We start from the raw sequence: 25,591 nt of genomic DNA, 5'->3' as shown, positions 1-25,591 counted from the left end.
CAAAGCAGCCCTTGAACAAGACCAAAGACTAATCCACAGCTATTTCTTTACCTGGAGCGTAGCTCTTGGAAAATCGATCTACGAAGTGATCAATGACAGGCCGAATCTTAAAAAGACAGTCACATCAGAGTGATCTTGTGGCAACGCTAAACTATTATCAACCAAATGCAGCATCCAAAGCAGAAGCAAATACCCCTCCCAGAAATCTAGCCTCTCCTATCAAGGGTCTAGTAGACCAACATGAAGATCAATAGCTTCCTTATCAAACCCATCAAAAAAGTTAAAGCCAAAAACTTCAACTCTTCCAGATTTATGGGAGTCCACGGGATAGCTCGAGAGACGGGCCTAAGTTTCGCACTGTTCAGCGTACAAATGAGTCTGCTCAACAATCTGTGCCAAAAGTCCATCGTCCATAAACATCTGAAAAGAATGTGTTGGTAAAACGTTTTTAGTATCCACTCTACACCCTGGGACAACGGAAAAGTCCGGCAATGCCAGCTGCACCATACCTGGAGCAACCCAGTGGTCAGCTCTTCCAACGGGTAGCCTTGCAACCCAGTCTACAGTCCCGATGCCTCTTCCTGCACATGAGTGGCTTCATCGTCCGATGATTCCTCTGTGACAGAAAATTCAGTGCCCGAATCTTTCACTCCGTCCTCTGCCTCAGATGCAGAGTTAGTCTCTGAACCATGGTCTGAGGAAAACTCAAAAAGCATACCAACAACCTGCAGAACAGTAATCCTGCGGCTAGCCATACTCCTTACAAACAAGTCCACAACAACCAACACTGTGCAAAATAAGTAATAAACACAGTGTGGCTTTATCACAAAGCTCTATATACTCAAAAACTATACAACTCACTTGCCACAAACAGCTACACTCACCAGCACCTACTCTGCAGGGACGCAGCAAAAACCAACGAGATCCCACTAGAAAGAAAAAAAAAACAAATCACTCACAAGAGAACAAATACAGATTGAGCACAAAGGCAAAAATATTTTCACACAATAAAACAGAAGCTAAACATACTGCTATTATTACACCAATTATCAAAACACATTGATGCAGGGAAGTGAAACTCATTCAGAGTAAATAGTCCAAAAAACGTTTTCTTACCGAACACATGCAACTACACAAACTTACAGAACCACCAGTGACGAAACCACCTCCTGAAACTTCAGTCAAAGGAGCAAAAGCCTTGAACTAGAATAAAAAGGTGAAATAAAACATTCCAATTCACAAGAAATAAAACAATCAACATTATAACATGCTATGTCACTACCCAAATGGCCAATCTTCCAGATGAACCTTCAGATAGGGCTCACAAGTATCATGAAAAACTAAGGGGCGATCCTTGCTCAGGTGATCAAAATCAGACCAATCTGGGGGGCAAAAAATGGCTGATACAAAATGCCCCCATTTGGAAACTACCCTTGCCCAAGGAGGTGCTTCCATTAACAAACATTCCCTCGTTCTCCTGGGTTCCACCCCCCCCTACCCCCGGGGCACATGGGCTTTCAAGAGGGGCTGATCTGCTCCCTTGGTGGGTGGCCAAAACAACAGCAGTAATTAAAAAAATGGGGGGGGAGGGAGGGAGTGTGATCCTTGCCCAAGGGTTTGCTCCCATGCACTTTTAATCAATATCCTTGGGTCTAGTAGGGTTTTATGCCCCACCACCCCCTACCACAATCCCCCCCACCCCGGTGACAAAAAGGCCAAAAAACTGGACGATCTGTCCCCAGAGGGGGCAGGAAATGCCCACCAAAAAATCAACCTCCTTTGGAAGCGACCCTTGCCCAAGAGGTCACTTCCATTTGCAAAGAAAATAAATCCCCGCTGCTAGTGGGATTTTAAAAGGCCAAAAAAGGGCTGATCTGTCCGGGGGGTGAGTGAGGAGTGGGTAAGTGGGGGAGGGCAGAAATAAGCAGGGAAAAAGTTGCTTCATTTGAACGCGACCCTTGCCCAAGGGGTCACTTGCATCTGTAAAAAAAAAAATGCTTGCTGCCTAGTGGGCTTTTCTGCAAGGCAAAATAGAAGGCCCGATTTGTCCCCAGGGACATACAATTTACCTCCCTTGGAAGCAACTCAAGGGGTCGCTTCCATTTCACACCCAAAAAACCTCATGCTCAATTGTACAGCAGGAATACCCTGCAAACAGACATTAGGGGAGAGGAAAAACTCTTTACTCCACCCCGATGCCTCGATCCCTGTAAAAACACCCCGCCCCTCTCTCCAGGAGCAGGAAACACCTACCTGCTTCACCAGACACTTGGAAGCAAATGGCTTGCAGCGGGTCAGGCTGCTTCTGATGACGTCAGCACACCCTGTGTGTGCTGACGTCATAGAATTGCCGGGGGTGGGGGGTGGGGGGGGTTGGTTGCGCAGGGTCGGTGTGGCAGCGGAAACTCTTCCACTGCCATCACTGTTAGGGGGATGTAGATGGGCTGCCCATGGGGTTACCACCGGGGCTCATGACGTAGCTGTTCCGTCATGATCATAGGAGGGGTTAATCAAACTATTTCTATCTAGTCAGTAATCTGGCGTTAAGCTATAATTTTTTGTAATCTTGCTTTGCAACCTATACATATTTTTAGGCTGTTAGATCTTTCCAGTTAGCTTGAAGATGATCTTAAACCTATGCGTTCTGTTTGCAGTAATGACATATGTCAATTTCCATTTTTTAAAGGTTATTTGTTCTTTTGGGCTGTTCAAAACAGTCCAGTTTATCACTAAGTGCCCCTAAGTGATTATCGAAAGAGAAATTGGTCTCTGCATGTCTTATGTTGCACACAGGCTACTGTCAAATTTTATGTTTTATGTCATGTTAGGTTTTAATTCTATTGATGAATTTGTCATTCATATTCTTTTGTGTTTTTAACCCAGCCATACTGATCCTCTGAATATAACACCTCTAAGAGATCCTACTCACTTTAACATTATTTTTTCTCTGCCTCAGAAAAATCTTGGGTACTCATTGAATTATTCTGAAGTTTTTAGGTCTGAAACCATTCCTTAGTTCCGAAGATCTTCACATATTGGGCGTTGTGCTTCTCCCTGGTGCTGTACTCCAGATGGTCAATGAGATCCCTTCCTTGCTGCCTGGGGAGACAGTAGCTTCAGCATCAGTGGAAATTATCACAAGCACTGAGATTTTCTGTGTTGTCCTCCCCCATCTTCATTGTAGATTTGTCTCTTGAACCTCACAGTTGGATCATCGGTCCTCTGCTTGTTTTGGGAGACCACACACTTTAGGTGGAAAGCTCTTCAATAAGGAGTTTTTTCAGTGGTGGCCCATTTGTTGGGTACACTGACAATGAAGACTAATGCCTTGAGATGCCTGTCTGTGGAGGATCACAATTGGGAGCTCCACCCCTCAAATGAAGAATTCTCCACCCCTCAAATGACGAACATGATCTTTTTCCTACTGAAATTTATTTACATGAACCTTTTTTGCTACAGCTCTGAGCAAGAAGGGTTCTCTGTTTTGTGCTCCACACTTCCCACCATGTGGTCCCTTGTAGGACACTTATGTTTCAACTGGACTGTTCTGTGTGTTCCTGCAGGAGGTTCAAGAATTTCATCCTCAACTGATAGGTATCGCCTCGGAATAAATGTGGATGATTTGGCATGCTAATCTGTCGATGAGCAGTGTCATTTATATGCCTTCTGCTTGCCACTAGAGATAGCGGATGTCATCTTAGCTGCTCTAAAACCTTCTATAAAGTCAGACTATATGGGTTACTGGATTCTTGATGCAAGTCCACGGGCTTAAACCACTTCGCTGCTCACTTACTGATAATCTGTGCTTTGCACTTGTGTCTCCCTGACCAGCCTTCCTTGTTTAGGTTACCTCTGAAGGGAAGATTCTTAAAATGTCTTCTTTCCTGACGCTCCCTTTATTTTTCTGCAGTGGTGCTTATATTTAGTGTTGACCTTCTGGTAGCATCATCATGTGAACTGATGCACAGTTGGCCTATTTGCCTGCTAACCCTTCATACTGTATCTCTGGTGATTACTTCAGAGAATACAAAACCGGGAATGGGAGGGTCTACAGGAAAGTTTAAAGACCTGCACAGACACTTTTCCCAGAAGACTGTGAAACAAATTCAACTGCCTGAAGGTCTGGAGTGTTACTTGGTGCCCAACGGCATCCTCCACCAATCAACAGTATCAAATCACGCCCAAGTGGAGCCCTCATATGGGAAACCCTAATAAGGGGACGGAGTCCCATCACTCACCAAGGTGACATGCTTCATCATCTGGGATCTTCTCCCGGCTGTAACCCCTAGTACAGCCAAGGGCTACAATCCCCTCACTGTGAGGGAGGAGCAAGGGGGATGTTTTAAGGATCTCCTAGGATATACTAAAATCCTGAAGGCGATGAGCTGAGGTATACTACTAGGTGATGGGCGCAGTGCTAAAAAGTGTAAGCTACTGCGTTTATACGTGACAACAAAAATAATACAAACATGGATGTAACTGAAAAAAGGGTACAGATACAACCTATCGAACCACTTGTTTCAGTTCAAGGAGCGTGGTGTAGTTTAATTAACTTTTTTCACTCTTTTCATAGCACTGCGCACATCACCTAGTAGTACACCTCAGCTCATCACCTTCTAGATTTTAGCAAATCCTAGGAGATCCTTAAAACATCCCTTGCTCCTCCCTCACAGTAAGGGTGTTGTTGCCGTCGGCTGCAATAGGGGTTACAGCCGGGAGGAGATCCTAGGATGAAGCGTGTCACCTTGATGAGTGATGGGACTCCGTCCTCTTATTAGGGTTTCCCATATGAGGGCTCCACTTAGGCGTGATTAGATGCGGTTAATTTGTGGAGGACAGATCAGTTTGTTTCACAATGATTACTTCAGCCCATAGGACTGGCAAGTTGCCGAGAATTGTCATCCGGCCATCATTTACTGTTTTTTAACTAGACAGCATGGTTCTCTGTACGTGTCCATTGTTTCTGAAAATAGTTTTGTCTGCAGACCAGATGTGCAAGTGTGCAACACTTCCATCCTTCTTTCCTCATTCCCATCCTAGCGAGGAAACAGAGTGGTTTCACAGACTACTTCCTAGGTATGTTGTGTCCTACTACCACATTGACCATACAAGGCAAAGCCACCCAGTTGTAGGTTTATGCTAAAAAATCTAAATAAACCAAAAGCGCAAATGGTAGCCTTGAATTCTATTTCACATTGCGGGGCCCTTTTTATCAGGAACTACTAGGCCTTAGCCAACAAAGATCCTCCAGTCTGCATTGGTATGCACTCTACAAGGTCCACTGCAGCTTGTACCATGCTCACCAGGGACAGCCAAACAGTCTTCATTGCATACCTTGGCATAGCAACCCTGCTTAGTCGCTCATAGTAAGGGTACATTGCGTTGGGGCTCATTTATAAGGTGAGGCAATCTGAGGAAATAAGTACCCCTCATAAGAAGAGGTCACTTACCTTCAGTAATAATATTTCTGTTGAATAAGTCTTCTAGAATATTCCTCACCACCCTTTTTCCTCCCCTTCTAAGTTAGTGTCATTTGCAATAAGATTTCCGATGTTTGCAGTAATGGTTTCTACTGTTGATCATCCATTGTTAAGCTTTCTCGGTTCCTCTTAGCATACCCCTGCTGGGTGAGTGGAAGAAATGTAAGGAGCTGCTGCCAAATGGCGCCTTGTTAGGGTAAGGTTGCATCCTGGGTGGAAACATTAGCTTTATTGGTGTTTAGGTATTGGTACTTTTCCAATATTAAGCACTTCACATTTTCACTACTTTCTTAGTTACAACAATAGCTCACTCTTTTCAGTGTTTTGCTTTCTATAGCTCTGCATTATCTGTTACAGAGACTCTCCGTTTGCATGAATTTTAGGAAAATGAACATGAGGCATTTATTCAGTTATTTGCAGTAGATCCAATTTGATGTTGCACTTTTAAACTCCGGGCAGTTATATTATTACTCCTAACTTCAGAAAACAACCCACATTCATTTTCCAGGCATATTGCTCCATCTCAGTTTGGTTGTTTCAGGTAGCCTTAAAGGAATGATTTTCTAAATTCTGATCATATTGGTGGTCACCTTGGTGATAGAAGTGCAGATCCGAATATCGTACCTATTGCATAATTCTACAAAACTGCAGATGAAATGAGTCAATATGGTGTTAGGTGACCATTTTAACTTCGTAAATAATGAAGATAATCATCATTTAATGAGCCCAAGTCAGACCAATTGACGCACAGGTATTGATTAGCACAGATTTGCCACAGTTTGGTTGGTGAGAAAATGCGTGTTTAATAAAAATATGTATTAGTGAGCAGAATATTTTACCCTTTGTGTAACTTGTTGTTTGCTTTATTATCTTCCTAAAAAAAGTTTGAGTTATTGGCATTGTATATGACAATGTGTTGCATGAATTTTTTTGCAAACTCTGTATTGGCTGGTGGTGTTTGTGCCCGGTGAACGCGTCCACTAACAACTTATGGTGTCTGTGCCTGGTGAAAATGAGCACTGACAGCTGGTGGTGTGTGCCTGGTGAAAGGGTGCACTGGCGGCTGGTGGTGTTTGTCCCCGGTGAAAGCGTGCACTGACGGCTGGTGGTGTTTGTGCCCGGTGAAAGCGTGCACTGATGACTTATGGTGTTTGTGGCTGTTGAAAGTGTGCACTGATGGCTGGTGGTGTGTGTGCATGGTGGAAAAGCGTGCACTGACATGTTTAAAAGTAAAGTGCGCCATACTGCGATTGCTACAATAGTTAATTGTGGATGTGTTAACAATTGATGCGTGCACTGATGGCTGGTGGTGTGTGTGCCTGTAGAAAATGTGCACTGATGGCTGGTGGTGTGTGTGCCTGGTGGAAGTGTGCACTGCCAGCTGGTGGCGGGTGTGCCTGGCGGAAGCGTGTTCTGACGACTGGTGGTGTGTGTGCCTGGTGAAAGCGTGCACTGACGGCTGATGGGGTGTGCCTGGGGAAAGTGTGCACTGACGGTTGGTGGTGTGTGTGTGTGCCTGGTGAAAGTGTGCACTGACGTCTGGTGCTGTGTGTGTGTGTGTGTGTGTGTGGTGGAAGCGTGCATTGATCGCTGGTGGTGTTTGTGCCCCGCGAAAGTGTGCACTGAAGGCTGATGGTGTGTGTGTCTGGAAGCGTGCACTGAAGGCTGTTGGTGTGTTTGCCTGTTGGAAAAGTGTGCACTACTCACATCTGTGGTAGTGGTAATCAGAGTCATACTTACAAGAGAGACTGCACGAGTGGTTGTCTGCACATACTACGGACCTCCTATAATGAATGCAGCTGGCGCCACTAGGCGCTATACACACACATCTGTTGTAGTGGTAATCAGAGAGTGATTTATACTCACAAGAGGGACTGCACCGAGCTGTTGGTCTTCACATACTACGAACCTGTTATAATGCATGCAGCTGGTGACATTAGCGCTATAGATACATACACATCTGTTGTAATTGTAATCAGAGAGTCATACTCACAAGAGAGACTGCACCGAGCTGTTGTCTGCACATACCTACGAGACTGCTATCATGAATGCAGCAGGCGGCACTAGGCGCTATAGAAACATACACATCTGTTGTAGTGGTAATCAGAGTCACTCATACTCACAAGAGGGACTGCACCGAGCGGTTTGTCTGCAGGCCCTCGGCCAGCAGCCGCACCCGCTCCAGGCTGCCCACCACCCCCAGGTTGAGGTTGAGCTGGGCCAGGGAGTCAGACTCGGCCAGGCCCCGGCAGAAGCGCCCGAAGTCCCGGTCGGAGAGGCGGCAGCCCTGCAGTGAGAGCAGGCGCACCGAGTTCTCCCGCAGGCTGTCCACCACGTCCTTCACCTCGGCGCTGGACAGGCTCTCCCCGGAGATCTGTATGGAGCCCGGCAGCATCTTCAGGGGGTCTGGGCTCCTGCGGCGGAGATCCGGGTGCGGCCGCGGGTCACAGGCTCAGCTCCTGGGAAGCTAGATCAGTGGGTTATGCACCTGGGGCGGCGACCCGGGGTCAGGGGGTCCAGTTTTAAGAAGATGCTGGTCCAGTGGGGAAATGCACCCGAGGGGAAATCAAAGCGACATGCAGTTCAAATTCCAATATGAAAGGCTCGTGGGTTAATGTAAAGGAGAAGATTGCAGAGAGGCTGGGGGAGAGTGTTGCGACAGGTGGAGGGGATCCCACTGTCCCACCAAACACACCACTCGAGGACCGAGTAGAGGACACCATTAATCCGCAGGCATGCGTGGGGGTGATCCAGCTGGACTCCTCCCGACCCACCCAAGATAAACAAGGTAAGTGCCATGCGACTGCGGCCCCCTGTCCCCTAACAATGTCCATGAATCCAGATCATCCCATTTCAAACCCCAGTCATGCAGCCAAAGCACACCACAAAAGCGCTATTGCATTATGGGAGATGTAGTCTGACCACAATTACCATCTAGCCCCATAAAGCCATACCTGTTTAGTGAGAGTCTATCCAACAGTGAGTCAGGGAATGGTAGCCTGCATGCATGTAGGAAGATTAAATGTGGAGGAAACATGTCACTAATCAACGTCCACTTTACATCACAGGTGGCGCAGAAGTCCCCAGTTCAGACAGCGATGCCCTGCAAATTGAGGATTTCACAGAGGACACTGAGGGAGACTTACATCTATCCCCACAGCCAGGATCATCAGGGCAAGCTGCCGCACCAATGGTCATTCCACCACCTGCCCCTGTGGACAGTGCCATCTCAGTAGTACCACAGCGCGTCACTCAACCACCAGTGGTGCTGACGACACCAGCAGCAGCACGCCGACAAACCCGCCGCCCTGCGGCTGTGAGGAGCCAGTCAAGCGGACTGCTGAGGGAGCAGCGCAATAACACATCCCGCGCTGGCAAGGGAGCAAACGTGCGGCCAGGTGGGCTCTCTATTGAGCGCCGTATGCTCCATGTCCATCAAACACAAGCCCGTCATCTAGCGGCTCTACACCTCCAACTAAACAAGACCGCCAGGAATGTTGGTCAGATGTCTGACCGCATGGAGGGGATGACAGTTGCTATGGAGGCCAACACCCAGGCCATGTACAGCCAGCGGAACCTCTACCGGCGCAGACATCGCCAGCTGCCGACCCGCCTGTCAGCATACACGTTGTCCAATTACATTATTGGCAACGCGACCTCCCAGCTCTCGCGACGCTCCTTGGCCATGCAGGTCCAAATGGTCCAGTGCTGTCAGGACGTCGCGAGAGCTCTGGAGCAGGTGACAACAGCAGTACAGGGCATGCAGGCAACTGGCCATGTCCGGGGGGGGGGGGGGGGGGGGACGGGGGGTGACAACACTAGTGAGGCTACTTCCAGCCATAGTAGCCAGTCCGTGCCAACGGTGGTAGCACCCCGCCGCAGCAGCAGGCCCTCTGATGCCTCACGGCCGAATCAGGAGGAGGATGTGGAAAGGAGGTTGGGAGCATCTGCCCGGAGGCGGCACTGAACAATTGAACATTACCATGAGGGGCCATGCTGCTGCTACAAGCATGCCCTTCTCAAGAACAAGAACACGGGACATATGACGAAATATGTGAATCATGTAACAGTTTGGGGAATCCCCACTTTGTGCTGTAACAATAACAAAGATTCTGTCTAACTTAATCTGACTCATGTCATTATTACTATTGTCATGCATGAGTGAAGTAATGGGTGTGGGGCACTAGAAATAGTTCATGCAGATTTGGTTACGGCGCCTGTGTCCTTCTGCAGGATTCTCCCCGCCTGCGTGACGCACATGTGCAGGTGCTCGGTTGCCCCCTTCCGACTCACTGCCAGAGATGTCTACAGGTATCCTGCGCTTGGTAGCAATGTTGTGGAGGATTTCACACACGGCCACGATGCGGCAGCAGACCTCTGGCTCGTATTTGAGGGCCCCACCAGTCTTGTGCAGTATGCGGAATCTGCTCTTCAAAAGGCCAAATGTCCTCTCAATGCAATTTGTTGTGCGTATGTAGGCAGCATTGTAATGCCGTTGCTGTGGTGTTGCAGGGTTGAGGTATGGGGTGAGGAGGTACTCACGGAGAGCGTAGCCACTGTCACCTGTATGATAGGAGCAGAGGGTGAGTGCCTGTTCTGCGCAGCTACATTATCACAGTGTACTATTGTGGGTCATGTGTACTTACCTAGTAGGTGTCCTTCCCCAAAGTCTCCCCTGGCCAGTCGGGTATGAATGCCGCTGTGCCGGAATATGAAGGATGTAAAACAAGAGGATTGTACCTATGCCTCCGGGATGTATTACTAAATCACTCAGTAAGACAATAGATAAAGCTAAATGAATTAGTTTTATCAAGACAAATTATTTTGTCAGTATCTTTAGAATCAGTTTTTTAAATGATTATTTTTAGGCAAGAGAATCAACATTATCAACTCAACCTCTAGCGACTGAATTTTCACAAAAGACTAATGTACAAATAACATACTAAAAACATTGAATTAATCATCAATAGACCTTAACAAAAAAGGACTAATGTACATGCGACATACAAAGAACATTAAATCAACATATATCATTTCATTCCAATTATCAAAAAACAGTTAATCATGGACAGAAAGAATTTGCCAATATTAAATATGCATTCAGTTTCTACAATGTGGTGCACTATTTCTTTTTAGAACCACATGAGTCAAAGTTTAAACATTCCTTTTAAACTTAAACATTCATATTAAATGTATTGGCAAGAATTTTATGCGAACTAGTGCCGTAGCCGACGCGTTTCGAGTCCTGTTATGAAAATCACAGGGCTCTCATCAGGGCAGCATTAAATGGATTCCACGGGGAACTGATTGAGGGCTTGAGTGCGACCTTTTATTAATAGTAGTGTGGCCGCCACTGTGTGTCTCACACTTAAATGAAAGCCTCAAGGATGGTCTCTTGTCAAGGCATTGTTCATTGTTCCAAGGTGACAAGTCTTCTCTATTCAGAAGCCAAACAGTCCACCGCAACCTTGCGTGAGGTACTGTGCTTAAAGTTGGTTATTTTATAATAACTCTGAAGGCTGAACAGCCCACCGCAATCGAGCGTGTGGCGCTGTGAGTAGGAATTATGTCTTCTAATCTTTCTGTTTTCTCTCATTAAATGAGCACGAAGGCTTCGTTATTATAAAATAACCAACTTTAAGCACAGTACCTCACGCAAGGTTGCGGTGGACTGTTTGGCTTCTGAATAGAGAAGACTTGTCACCTTGGAACAATAAACAATGCCTTGACAAGAGACCATCCTTGAGGCTTTCATTTAAGTGTGAGACACACAGTGGCGGCCACACTACTATTAATAAAAGGTCGCACTCAAGCCCTCAATCAGTTCCCCGTGGAATCCATTTAATGCTGCCCTGATGAGAGCCCTGTGATTTTCATAACAGGACTCGAAACGCGTCAGCTACGGCACTAGTTCGCATAAAATTCTTGTCAATACATTTAATATGAATATTTAAGTTTAAAAGGAATGTTTAAACTTTGACTCATGTGGTTCTAAAAAGAAATAGTGCACCACATTGTAGAAACTGAATGCATATTTAATATTGGCAAATTCTTTCTGTCCATGATTAACTGTTTTTTGATAATTGGAATGAAATGATATATGTTGATTTAATGTTCTTTGTATGTCGCATGTACATTAGTCCTTTTTTGTTAAGGTCTATTGATGATTAATTCAATGTTTTTTGTATCTTATTTGTACATTAGACTTTTGTGAAAATTCAGTCGCTAGAGGTTGAGTTGATAATGTTGATTCTCTTGCCTAAAAATAATCATTTAAAAAACTGATTCTAAAGATACTGACAAAATAAATTGTCTTGATAAAACTAATTCATTTAGCTTTATCTATTGTCTTACTGAGTGATTTAGTAATACATCCCGGAGGCATAGGTACAATCCCCTTGTTTTACATTATTATTGTGGCCCTACCTACCCTCCGTCCCCTAAGGGCCCATCCCTTCCTTTCAATTGGAATATGAAGGAGTCATGTGTGCTCCCCGGGTACTGTGCCACTATGTTCGTGATGATTGTCTTAGCATTGCACACCATCTGGATATTGAGGGAGTGGTAGGACTTGCGGTTGCGATACATGTATTCCGTTTGTGCTGGTGGGCAGATGTGGATGTGGGTACAGTCAATGCATCCTATTATATGTGGAAATTGTGCTATGTTGTAAAATTGTAGCTTGGTGTCATTCAAGTCCTGTTGGCTGGTGGGGAATAAGATGTAGTGGTGTAGCCGGGTCAGCATTGCATCCAGGAAACTCCTTAGGCAGCGGGTCATGGTGGGCTGGGATATCCTCCCTGCAACAGCGACTATCCCCTGGAAGCTTCCGGAGGCCAGACGGTGCAGGCTGCACAATACCTTGACATGTGTGGGCACGGCATTGGTCCTCCTTGTTGGGTGCTGCATCAGGGGGTCTAGGTCCCGGATCAGCTTGATGATCATTGCCCCATTCAGGCGGTACTTAGCGTAAATTTGCTCCCTGGTTTGGCCCAGAAGGGTGACCTGCTGGCGGAATATCCACTCCTGTATCCTACGTCTGTTCCGTGCTGCTCCCTGTAGCCTTCGCCGCCTGACCACCATGTAGAATCCTGGCATTGTGAGAGTCCTCATGCTCCAGCTGCATGTCCTTAAGTGCGTTTGGTCAGGCCTGCACCTGTTGGTAGTTTAACGTTTTTTTGAATATATCTTTTTTTTCCTCACTGGTTACCACCTGGTTTGGGTTCTCCTTAAATTGCGCGTCGCAAATAGCGATTTTCGGGTTTTTCGCATTTAGCGATTTTCCATGAATAGCGATTGCGATTATTTTGCGAGTTCGCAAATGAATTTGCAGAATCCATGGTTTCTCGCAATTTCAGATTCGCAAATGGCCTTCTTCCAGGAATCTGTGAATTTATTTGCGAACCCGCAATTTTTCTTTAGCGAATTCGCTTTTTTGGTAATTTCACTATCATGAATTCCTTTTATTCAAATTGCGATCGCAATTGCTAAATCGCAGCTATTGCGATCGCAAATTGGCTTCATGAATCTAGCTGTATGTCTCTAAATATTGTTCTCTTGGCCAGTTTAGGGCCATCAGAGGCAAAGATAGTGTTCCTGTCAGCCTGTGCAGGTCATGAAGAACATCTGCACTGCTGCCTTGCTTCACTCAAGGCTGCAGAGCTCTCTAAGGTCCCAGCTAACTAGACACTCCCACTACCTACCTTTCTGCAGAGTGGATATCGTATTACTACCACCACTCTGTCATTTACTCTGGGCCCAATGAATCATGGGGCCTGCCATCTTCATAACTTCCATGATGAGCTGCTGGCAGTTGATCTAGTTCTGTGGGCTTTCATAGCGGTTGAATCAGCCTCTCCTCTCTCCCTGATGATTCCTCTGTGCACCATCACTTGGCCTTGGGGTACTACTATCACGTCACCACTCGTCACTCAAACCTCAGTTGCCCTTTGGATCCACCATCTGGCGGTGCCACGCTCGAACCCTGGGATTAACAGTTTATTGCATCACTGATGTCTGCCATGGCCTGCACTGATGACTCCTGAATCCTGTTGTATCAGATATTACCTTGCTATACCGTTACTCAAGATGTTGCACCGATCTCACCCTTCCCGATTACCTCAGACTAGGGAGATGCTCTGCCTTTCTGCAGTGCAAGGGGTGGGCCAGCTTCTCCCTTACCTTGCAGTTGGTCCACCGGTGCGGGCCTTGGTGGGGGCTGTCCTGGATCTTGGGGAGCAGACAGCTGGCCTTCTTCCCAGAGTTCCTCCCTGGGGATTCTGAAGGGATATCTAACAGCCCAATACAAGATGGCAGACACCATTTTTACTCCTATGTTATACCAAACTGTTATGGAGGGTTTTTTTATGATTCTGTTTCCTTTTACTGGTTAAGGTCTATTTAAGGGAGGGTTTTCTAGACATCTACCATCCTTGCAGCAGTTCTAGCTCTAGAATTTATCTTCGTGGCCCATCTTCCACTTCAGACCTTACTCCAGTTTCCATTTTTTCCCATCCTGCAGTCCTTCCCTACATTGTGCTTTGATACCAACTTTGGAGCTCTACCACCTCTTGGAAGTGTTTTGCCTTGTGGGTCCCACGCAGGACGTGGGACCCAGCGACTAGCGTCTGGGGTCTAGCGGGCGGGCCAGTCCACCCATAACTCCCATGCAGCAGCCTTCAAACCCTCCTAGTCCGACCTTCCACAACCACCAGTTGCCAGTGGGCTGCAGGATCCGCCATCACCTCCCCAATGGCAAAAAATCACGTCAGACAGGTGGGTTTTGCAGATAGTCCGAAGGGGCTATTCCCTCCTCTTCAAGACTACCCCTCCCTCCCTGCCACCATCCCTCCATCGCATGTCGGAGGATCACTTGGCCCATCTCCACCAGGAAGTTGCTGCTCTCTTGGCCAAGGGAGCTATCGGAAGGGTTCCTGTGCCCAAAGTCAGTCATGGTTGCTACTCCCACTACTTTCTGGTACCCAAGAAGGACAAAGGTCTACGTCCTATCTTGGACCTCAGGGCCCTCAACTGCTTCATCCTGAAGGAGAAATTCAAGATGCTCACTTTGGCTCAGGTCCTGTCTACCCTCGAACCCGAGACTGGATTGTAGCGTTGGACTTGCAGACTTCTACTTCCATTTCCCCGTCCTGCCTGCCTACAGGCGTTACCTACTGTTCACGGTGGGCTACGAACATTTTCCGTTTACCGTGCTCCCCTTTGGCCTTACCAGCTCCCCTGTGGTGTTCGCGAAAGTTATGGTGGTGGTTACAGCTTATCTGCGCAGATCAGGGGTTCCAGTCTTCCCCTATCTCAACGACTGGTTGTTGAAGGCGGGCTCTCCCCAAGCAGTCGTCTCTCACTTCTAGACTGTGGTGGACCTCCTGCACTCGCTGGGGTTCACTATCAATGTGCCACAGTCACACCTGACTCGCTATCATAAGCTCCTTTTCATCGGAGCAGTTCTGGATACAGCGCAGTGTCAGTCTTATCCTCCTGTGCAGCAAATCCGGGATATTCGGGTTATGATACTGATGTTTCAGCCTCTATCCCCCATTTCGGTGACCATGACCCTGAGGCTGCTGGGCCTCATGGCTTCCTGCATCCTGCTGGTGGATCATTGCCAGGTGGCATATGCGGGCTCGTCAGCGGGACCTGAAGTTCCAGTGGGTGCAGCATCAGGGAAATCTTTCTGAAGTCCAGATCTCGGAGGGGACTGCACGTCAATTGCAGTGGTGGCTCACAAACCAGGATTGGGCCAGCGGAAGATCCCTCTCCCTTCCTCAACCAGAATTCACAGTGGTGACGGATGCGTCACTCTTGGAATGGGGCAGTCAACTGGGAGAGGCCGAGATAAGGGGTCTCTGGTCTCCGGCGGAGTCAAGTTTCCATATCAACCTTTTGGAGCTCCAGGCGATCCGTCTTGCACTGAAGGCATTCCTTCCTTCTGTCAAAGGAAGAGTAGTGCTGGTGTTCACAGGCAACACCTCTGCCCTGTGGTACTGAAACAACAGGACTGGGTGGCGTAGTGGGCCCCATGTCAAGAGGCTTTTTGCCTTTGGACATGGCTGGAACATCAGGGTATATCTCTGGTGGTTCAAAACCTGGCAGGTTCCCTGAATGCCAAGGCGGATGACCTCAGCCGTTAGTGCATGATAGATCATTAATGGTGTCTTCACTCTGAGGTGGTGCAAGGTCTCTTTCGGGAGTGGGGAGAGCCTTGATTAGATCTGTTCGCGACCGAAGAGAACACGAAATGGCAGCAATTCTGCGTATTGCAGTTTCCAAGGCAGCACTCTCTTGGCAACACTTTTTGTCGCAAGTGGAATTGGTCCTCCTGTACGCCTTTCAGCCTGTACCACTTCTGCCCAGAGTAGAGAAGAAGATAAAGTGCAACCGGGCCCATGTCATTATTGTGGCTCCGGACTGGGCATGATGAGTCTGGTTCCGAGCTCTTGAGCATGGCCATCGATCATCCAATCAGACAGCCTCTCCGGGAGGATATTCTGCCACAGAAGCAGGGGACAGTCCTCCACCCAAACCTGCCCAGCCTCTACCTCCTTGAGTGGAGATTGAGCAGCGACAGTTGACAGCTTTCGACCTTCCTCCTGAAGTCTGTAATGTCATCGTGGCAGCCAGGTGTCCCTCCACTAAAATGGTATTTGCCTGTAGATGGGACACATTTGGGGTATGGTGCACATCAAAGGCGGTGTATCTCCTCTCTGCCCCTCTTTCAGAGGTTCTCCTCTTCATTCTATCTTTGGCCCAGCAGGGCTGTGCTCTGGGCACTCCTAAAGGCTACCTTTCAGCCATCTCGATTTTTCTGTGCCTTCCGGATCAGCCTTCTCTTTTCAAGTCTCAAATTGTAAATAGATTTCTAAAGGGCATTACTCATCTCTTTCCTCCTCCTTTAGCAATGGCTCAGTGGGACTTGAATCTTGTTCTTTCTTACCTTAAGTGTGCTCCCTTCCAGCCACTAAATAATTGTCCACTTCTTCTTCTTACCTTGACGACCGCTTTCCTGCTTGCCATCACATCTGCTCGCAGTGTGAATGAGCTTCAGGCTCTTTCCTCTAAGCCTCCTTGCAGTTCATACGGACAAGGTAGTCCTTCGCACTAAGCCCTCTTTTTCTGCCCAAAGTGGTTACCTCTTTCCACAAAGGTCAGACCATCGCATTTCCCACTGTCTTTCCGCCTTCCCACCCTTCCAAACAGGAGGAGAAACTCCACCGTCTGGACTCAAAACATGCGCTGTCCTTCTACCTTGACCGCACGAAAGATTTCCGGGTGAACGATCAACTCTTCGTGGGTTATGTGGGCGCTAAGAAAGGTCTGGCCGTGCACAAACGTACCATCTCTCAATGGGTAGTCCTATGCATCAAAATCTGCTATTCTTTGGAGAAAAAGGAACCTCCAATAAGACTGTGCTCCCATTCTACCAGGGCGACGGCTGCCACTACTGCTTTGGGACATGGAGTCCCGCTCATTGACATCTGCCAGGCAGCCATGTGGGCATCTTTCAGATGAACATGTCACCTTCGGTAACGATAAATATGTAAGAGACATATATTAGTTATAGATTCCTTACCCCCCCCCCACCCATTCTCCCTGTTCTGTGAACTAACTTCTAGAGTAGGGGGCTCCCTTTCAGGGCCCTAGTTTTGTGCACCAGTGGTCAGTGTCTTGCATGGCTCTGCGCTTCTGGCGTGGAAAGTCATGTCAGAGCGGACATCAGCGTGCACGGACGGCATTTAAGTCGACACCGCTGCGACCCCAACGCTGACAACGCATGTGGAGTCGACCAACACTACCTACCAACATGCAGGGGTACTGCTACAGAAAAATTCTCAAGATCTAGTCTGACACCTGGGGGTAGTTCTAAGGTATAGAATCTATAACTAATCTATTTCTCTTACAGATATATCGTTACTGAAGGTAAGTAACTTGTTCTTTCCCTTGCAGTTTTATCCCAAACCATGTACGCCTTTGTGCAGTTATATTTATTATTACTGTGCTGCAGTGGTTATGTGAATGATTTGAGTAAAGGCACTGCCACATATTACTTTCATTACTGCTATCTACATTAGATACCACTAAAAACTTTTTTTTTCTAGCCTCTTCTTAAAAGTATGTTTTAATCTGTGATGCTTTTGTGATCGTTTTGTATTAACTTGACTCAACAGTTTCTCGAATCACATTTTAATGCTCCTGCTAAATCAATACCAAATGTGTCTCTTGATAATTGACAAAAAAGTGGCCTCTTAAACTAGGTTTTGATCATTTTCCTGATTGTATGTTATCTGATTTATGTACTGCTTTTGAAATATTTGTTATCTATCACAGATCATACTAATGGAATTAAATTGCATTTAAAAACCTGTAGGTTTCGCCTTCGCAAAAAAACCTGGAAGAATCCTGGAACTATATTTTTGGACTATCATGTATATGAAGATGAAATTAGCCTCTCTGGCAACCTAGAAGTCTTCCTAGAGGTCCTTGAAGGTAGGGAGCATGTGATACTCCATTTAAAATAAATAGAATAATTGTTCCATATTGAAACTGTATGCAGTCAGATTTCAGTGTCTAAATAAATCTTCATATATATACTTACCGGCCTATGTACAAGACAGTGGGGATTTCCTTAGAAAATTGTACGATTTTGACTGGAATGAGGAATATGTATTTATAACTTTGGATGTGCAGTCTTTATATACAAGTATTCGACATACTGATGGTTTGAAAGCTTTACAATATTACCTCAACAAGAGACCGATTTCACTGTACCAACACTCTTTGATGTTATTACAAATGGTGGAGTGGTGTTTGAATAACAATACATTCCTTTTTGACAAACTGCATTATAAACAGCTATAAGGTTCGGCTATGGGTACTTGCTTCTCCCCAAGTTATGCTAATTTGCATATGGGTTGGTGGGAGGAGCAAGTACTGGCAACCACGCAGGTAACCAACATGAAAGAACACGTTATACTCTATAAACGTTATATAGATGATATTTTCATCTTATGGAAAGGGTCAGTTGAGAGCGCTGAAGCATTCGCCACAGAAATAAATGACAATGCGCTGAATTTGAAGTTCACATGTTCCACGAGCACAGAGACCATCCAATTCCTAGATTTAGAACTATATGTAGAGCAGAACAAGATACAAACCAGGACATACAGGAAACCAACGGCGGGAAATGCAGTGCTACATGCACATAGCTTTCACCCGGTCAAACTTAAGGAGTGGATCCCCTACGCGGAATGTCTGCGTATGACCCGCAATTGCAGCACATTAGCAGGTGCGGACATGGCGAAAGCCAATCTTTTTGAGAGGCTTGGCAAAAGAGGGTACACAACATCTACTTTGGCTAAGGCAGAAGAGAAATGTAAAAACAAGAACAGGAAAGATCTTTTATTTGCAACTAAAGAGGCAAATAAAGACAGTCAATCGAAGTCCACTGCTAACATTCCTAGAATAACGGGATACAACACATATCACAACCATGTTAGGAGAATCTTGCAAAAACACTGGCCACTAATACGCAATGACCCTATAATAGGACAATTAAATGGTAACACACCTTCAATTACATTCAGGAAGGCGAAGTCGATGCGAAGCCAATTGGTTTTTAATGCACCGGCGGTGGTAAAAAATGTTGCATGGCCATCGACACAGAAAGGTTTCAAAAAGTGCGCTAAATGTAAAGCGTGTAAACAAGGCATCAATACTAAAGAGGTGACAGTACCTTTTAGAAACAAACCCTACATGATCAGAGGCGGATACTCCTGTAAGACAGAGTATGCTGTCTATGTACTTGTTTGCAGTTGTGGGAAGCGCTATGTAGGAAGCACCATTCATCAGGCCCACGTCAGAATCCTACAGCATTTACGAGCCATAAACAATGATGATCAAACGTACCCAGTGGCCAGACACATAAATAAGTTACATGAAGGCAACATAAAACATCTCTCCTATTTTGTAATCGACAGTGTCCCAAAGAACCCCAGAGGGGGTAACCGCAGGTTGGCCCTAAGACGCCTGGAATCCAGGTATATTATCTTGCTAGATTTTAAGATCCCGAATGGATTAAATACGGATGAAGCGTTAACGGAACACTTATAGTCCAGCGCAGCCCTTTTCCTTAACTGAGACCCACTCCTTAAATACATCTGCAACTTCACTTATGTAAATACTTTCGTTTAGCTTAAATTTCTTTCAATGCACACGTTACCCAACACAATATCACTTTACGAGACGTGACAGATTATACCCTCTAGATGCACAGAGAGATACAATGAAGACAAGCTAAGAATGCAAATAGGCATCCAATTGGGTTCACAATGAGGCATCTGAGCCTACACTGTCTAAACTTAAATGACAACTACCTTACTCCACTTGGAGATGAGGATCGTTTGTAAGTGGGCTCAACCAATGCGATTAAAGTCTAGTTCCTTTAACTTGCAATGACTCAATGTAATTAAGTGTTATCTATAAATCCAGTGCTATGTAACTTTCCTGGCACATAGGAACTAGCGTTGTGAGCGCTCTATATAACCAAGTGGCTCGCACTCACACACAGCCCTAATTCCATTAATAATGAATCAGGATGTATGTTAATCGCTGCATTCATTTGCATATTATTCTTAATTGCGATTGCAATAGAACTTTGTGCATTATCTCCAATGAAATACAATTGTGAATGGTTACTAGCCTGATAATAATTTACCCACGGTTGAACACAAGCACGATAATGCCGTTTCTGCAATGAGTCATAATTGTAAACATCGGTTTACTTATAACTCTGTTTAGATTTTTCTACAAGGTTGCTGATACAATGTAACAACGTGATATCACCCTAAAGAATAATGGAAGAAGAGTTCCACATTGTTAGAATTGGCTAAAGTGATGTGCACTCGAGGAGTGCCTTTAACTCTTCTATGTCCATTCCTGTTACTGTCATGGCTCATGGTTACTATGGTGACGAACAGCCAGTCACACCATAGTGTTGTTGAAATGTGTTGGAATGTATAAAACATGTCAGCGTCACTTTTTGCAGATGAAGTGAGCAAGGCGGAGGCTTCCGCCGAAACGCGTCTTTTTGCAGCATGATGGAATAAACTATTTTTCTTGAGTTGAAATTCACGGTGTCAGTGCCTTCCGTGAGTGGTGTGGAGTTGGACTGGTAATCAATATATATATATATATATATATATATATATATATATATATATATACACACGTTCCACTACTGCTGGTGAAGGGGTCAGGCTGTCACAGGCGGTCCTGTTACAGCTACCAGCAAGCTCGTAATTTTTACCAAGATACTTCAAACGATTCTGAAGATAACAGGACAGCCAAAGTTCAGATATTCCAAGATTTATTTGGCAGATGAAAAAATCACGACGCGTTTCGCCATTACGGCTTGATCACGCTCATCTCGTGGTAGTCACGGCCATTTTTTTATATACATACCACACTCTAGTGCATAGATTCTAACATGGAGAAGTGGAGGACATCTTTGAATGGTTTATACATAACGGCAACAGTCAATTATTAGCGCTAGACTGATAATCTTAGTCTTACAATACATTTAGTGTAACGTTAAACGCGCAATACAAAAATATTCATATAATATGACAGCGTAACGTAATTTCATATTATTATATACATTTGTCAAAATAAAGCCTATATGAAAACCATAATGACCATGATATTAGTGCAAACTTGTTACATTGATCCAAACAGCGATATGTTCCTCAATTGCAATGTCAATATACAGCGCGATAGGACATATGCGAAAACAGACTCCTCACTGGCTATCCATCAACCTAACGCGCCATTGGTTGTATGTTGGTATGGCAATATGCTGTAAACTAAGTAAGTCCATAGTGATTGTTCAATCATAGATGAATAATAGCTAGCCAAAATTATATATACACTGCATTATATGATCATGCCGGTATTGTTGGCGCCTCAGTTCATGATGGAAAAAATGTAGTCTGCCCTAGTGGGCTGCAGTCTTGAATCCAATAGAACCACCGGAACAATGTTTTTAAATTTTGCCCACTTGGGTAGAATTTAAAAACATTGTTCCGGTGGTTCTATTGGATTCAAGACTGCAGCCCACTAGGGCAGACTACATTTTTTCCAAGCTTTTAGAGACTTTCTGCAAGTTTTGTCGCATCGCTCGCTTGCGGAGCGCATCCCCGTCAGTGCGAGGAAATTCCTGCCGCTACGAAGGCCGAGATCGTCGCAGCGTCGTCGCATCCTTCATTTGCGGGACACACCAGACCGGTGCGGGAAGATTACCATCGCTGCGAGTGTCGTTGCAGAGCCTGTATTCGCTGGGTGAGATCGTAGCACTGCTTGCTTGCGGACCGCATCACATCGCTACGAGTGTCGTCGCAGAGCCATCGCATCGAGGAGCTGCAAGAGGAAGATCACCGCTGGTCCGCGCACCGTCGCCCCGGAGATCATTGCAGCCCCAAAGATCATCGCTTCGTGCCTTTGCAAGCTTTTTCACTACGGAACCTCCGCACCGGAATCCATACAAGGTATCGCATCCCTCCCCATACAGACCGGTGTCACCGCACCACGCCCGCTACATCCAGCAGGGCTGTCGCATCGCCTCCCCAGGGTCTCAGGGGTGACGCATCGCTTGTTTTTCACCGCATCAGTTTCAGTTTTGGAGCTTTGACGCATTTAAAGGTACTGTTGGCTAAACGTGACACAACTGTGAACTTTTCACGCAACTGTGGATTATTTTATCGCAACCTTAAGAACACTTTTGAAACCATATTCGTGAACTGTGTATGTTGGATTTTTGTCGTTTTGGTCTTGTGTAGTTGAGATTAAATACCTTTATTTTTCTAAACTGTTGTGAAGTCAGTTTGTTGTGTTTTCACTATGTTACTGTGAGTGTTGGTACAAATACTTTACACATTGACTTTGATAAGCCTTGACTGCTCGTTCCAAGCTACCAAGGGGGTGAGCAGAGGTTATCTAAATAGTGTATCCTCCTTACCCTGACTAGAAGCAAGGGTCCCTATTTGGACAGTGGTACCTACCTCTGCCAACTAGAGACCCCCAGTTCTAACACTCATGAATATTAAAAACAGGGGTAGAGGCCGGGACCGACAGCAGTCTACGAAAGAAGCTGTTTTCGACCACCTGGATTTCACCCGTCTCTATATATCCCCATATGTCACTCCCGTAGGTCACCATTGGGAGACACTTGGCGTTGTAAATTTTCATGAGTGGTTTGGAGCCAATTCTTTTTGCGAATTCTACAATAGCTCCCGATGCTCAAGCTAAGGAATACCTTTTGTGTACGCGCTGCGTAACCCACGAGCGTCTATCATTGAAGAGAACACCTAAGTAAGGGAAAGCTGGGACCTTAGTTAATTCCATGTTCTTACAATAGAATTTGGTCTTCCTTGCTCTACCTGAGCCAATGGACATAGAATGTGACTTTTTAAAATTCGTAACCAAATCCAGAGAGTCCATAAAATCAATTAAACAGTCTAATGGGGTTTGCAGCCCTCTCGAAGTCCTTGCCACCAAAACCGCATCGTCTGAGTAGAGCAATGCAGGAATCATTTTTGTGCCGGCTCTTGGGATGTCTTTACAACTGGAAGTCAAGGCGGTCCCTAATTTGTTAATGTAGAGTGTAAACAACAGGGGTGCTAAAATGCACCCCGTCTCACCCCTCTTTTGACGGCCCAGGAATCTGTGAGGCTACCATCTTTATTGTAACACACTGCGGCTGTGGAGTTCTCATTAATGGCCGACAGGAAGGAAATCCAATCTACATCTAAACCAATACTATGCAGGGTCGCCCATAGCTTTGATCGATTGACATGATCGAAAGCTGAGGTTAGGTCCATAAAGGCCAGATGAAGATCCCCATGCTCTGCGACCGTGTACTTTCCAATTACTAAGTGAAGATTAAGACATTGACCCAAGGTACCTTTTCCCTGCCTGAAGCCATATTGGAGATCTGAAATAATACTATTTTGATCTAACCAATCCGTTAGGCGGGCAAGGACAACTTTCCCCATAATTTTGGCTGCGGAGTCCAATAGTGAAATTGGCCTATAACAGGCTGAGTCATGAGTGTTTTCTTGTGACTTTTCTTGCATTCTGAATAGGTGAGAGGGGCCAGAGTTTAGTGCTACCAGTGGATCTGTTTACACTAGAACAGTTATGTTTTCTAGGAGGATATTATTCTTAAACATGCATTTGATGGACGTACAGAAAAAATAGACTTTTTTAAAATACTTTATCTAAATGCATTTGGAGTTGTGGTATGATCCAAACTCCCTGTTTTTTTTTGGGACGTCAGTTGATAAGACTGCACTAAAGTGAGTAATCCAGATTGGTTGCATACCATCAAGGCTATTGATATGGTCTGTTGTCAAGAAACTTGGTCCCAGAAGAACGTTTTTATCAATGGGTATTAATCTATGTGTGTACCAGTTGTACCATCTACTTCTGGTCTAGCCAAGCGGGCCCGGGGAGTTTGGTTTCCTTACAAAACAGGCTCTTGAAAGTGGAAAACGCTATGGGGTTCATCATGCTGCCAAATACTGTGCCTCGAAATTCGTGGCCATTTAGACCTACTTTTAATTAATTTTTATTTGTATTATTTTGTTAATCACCCTGTCAACCTAATTAAAGAGCTGGATTATTCGTCTCAGAGTACTTGTTGAATCACCCAGATAGTGAGGCAATTTTATGGATGGGTGATTTTAATTCCATAATTTGTCCCATAAGAAACAAGCTAGTGTATGATGTTTCGGAGGGTAGTAATAGGAACCTAACTAACTTTCTCCATACACTGGTTCAGGGTATCCCTATAGAGGGTATCACGAAATTCAACCTTCACTGCAGTTTTTCAAAGAACAAGTGGCCGCTCTGCCCCACATTTCCGAACAAAGTCAAAGGTTCTATAATTAATTTTATGTTCCTTTCCCCGCATTTAGTACCATATGTTTTAGACTCTTCCACAAAGCCCTCAATCTTGATCTATCACAATCCCATCTTTTTGGTACTCTCAGGTCCAGACTTTAAACAATCGGGGTCAAATTTCCCCATTGAAATAAATCTTTCCGCCAGTAAGAACGTCCATCTAATATGGGCTAAAATTGATCAGACGAAATTTTGGAACAGAGGTTGCTAACCCTGCTGATGTGGTCCAGAGTTTTGAGACTATCTTCAACCAAGCCACAAAACAATTTTTATTAAGACTAAGCCCAAAGATAGTCGCCCTTTTTTAATGGTTTTTCCCCAAGTGTACAGCGGCCCTAAAATAACTTAAGGAGGCACTTAAGGAATTCTCACGGAATGTTGCACAAATGTAATCCCTTAGGATCGTGTATAAAACAATTGTTACAGGCAGGAAATAGAAAGTGAGGGACCCACCTGGAAAGATCTTCTTAGGGTAAGCGCATTTCGCGATTCCAGACCTTCCTGGGAAGTTGTCAACAAATCCTACTTTAGTGACTCGAACTTCCCCATGAGTGAATATCATATTCCAGCTCCTGATTGGTTGCACCACTTCTCAGAAATCTTTGGTAACTCTAGCTTATCCAAATACAAACTTACAGTCTTCCCTTTCACTAACACAGTTCTGGCTTTGAGTAACGACATTACTGTTGTTATGACATTGTTAGCCATTTTTTAAGTCCTCCTCAGAAAAAAACACCAGGGCCGGATGGGTAGGATTGACGTTTTTAAACAAAACCCTCCATTCTGTGCGGCTCTTTTAACCAATATTTTTTGCTGCATAATATTAGGCCAAGTCCCGTCCTCCAGGAAGGATTCTACTATAGTGCCAAGTTTTTAAAAAAATGGTACAAAAGGGGGTGGTGATGGCAGCTTGTCTCCGGTCCAGGGCAGGCATGGCTTGGCAGTTCGGACTGGACTGTTCCCATGAGACACAGGGTCAGACTGGTTTGCTATAGCCATGTCTGAACTGGGGTGGCCGAGTGGGCTAAAGAACGGTGATGGATCAAACCCAGATCTTTTGACTGGGTGTGAGTGTTTGATTGGCTCAGATGCTCCGTCCATCACCACCCCCTTTTGTACCGCTTTGGCCGCCATAAGTG

General features: G+C 45.5%; 1 protein-coding gene across 4 annotated transcripts in view; it reads left to right on the top strand.

The window, feature by feature from the left end:
- Positions 1-25,591, top strand: part of USP47 (ubiquitin specific peptidase 47) — a 1,403,284-nt gene that overhangs the window by 1,213,567 nt on the left and 164,126 nt on the right. For all 4 annotated transcript variants that reach the window (XM_078680933.1, XM_078680934.1, XM_078680932.1 and 1 more), the window contains one exon: positions 17,863-17,981. In XM_078680933.1, coding sequence (XP_078537059.1) covers positions 17,863-17,981 — 119 coding nt within the window. The remainder of the gene's footprint in view (positions 1-17,862; positions 17,982-25,591) is intronic.

Source organism: Lissotriton helveticus, chromosome 3_1, assembly GCF_964261635.1.
Source record: "Lissotriton helveticus chromosome 3_1, aLisHel1.1, whole genome shotgun sequence".
In the NCBI taxonomy this organism is placed as follows: Eukaryota; Metazoa; Chordata; class Amphibia; order Caudata; family Salamandridae; genus Lissotriton; species Lissotriton helveticus.
The sequence above is the reverse complement of the archived record's forward strand: the minus strand, read 5'-3'. Positions and strand labels throughout refer to the sequence as shown.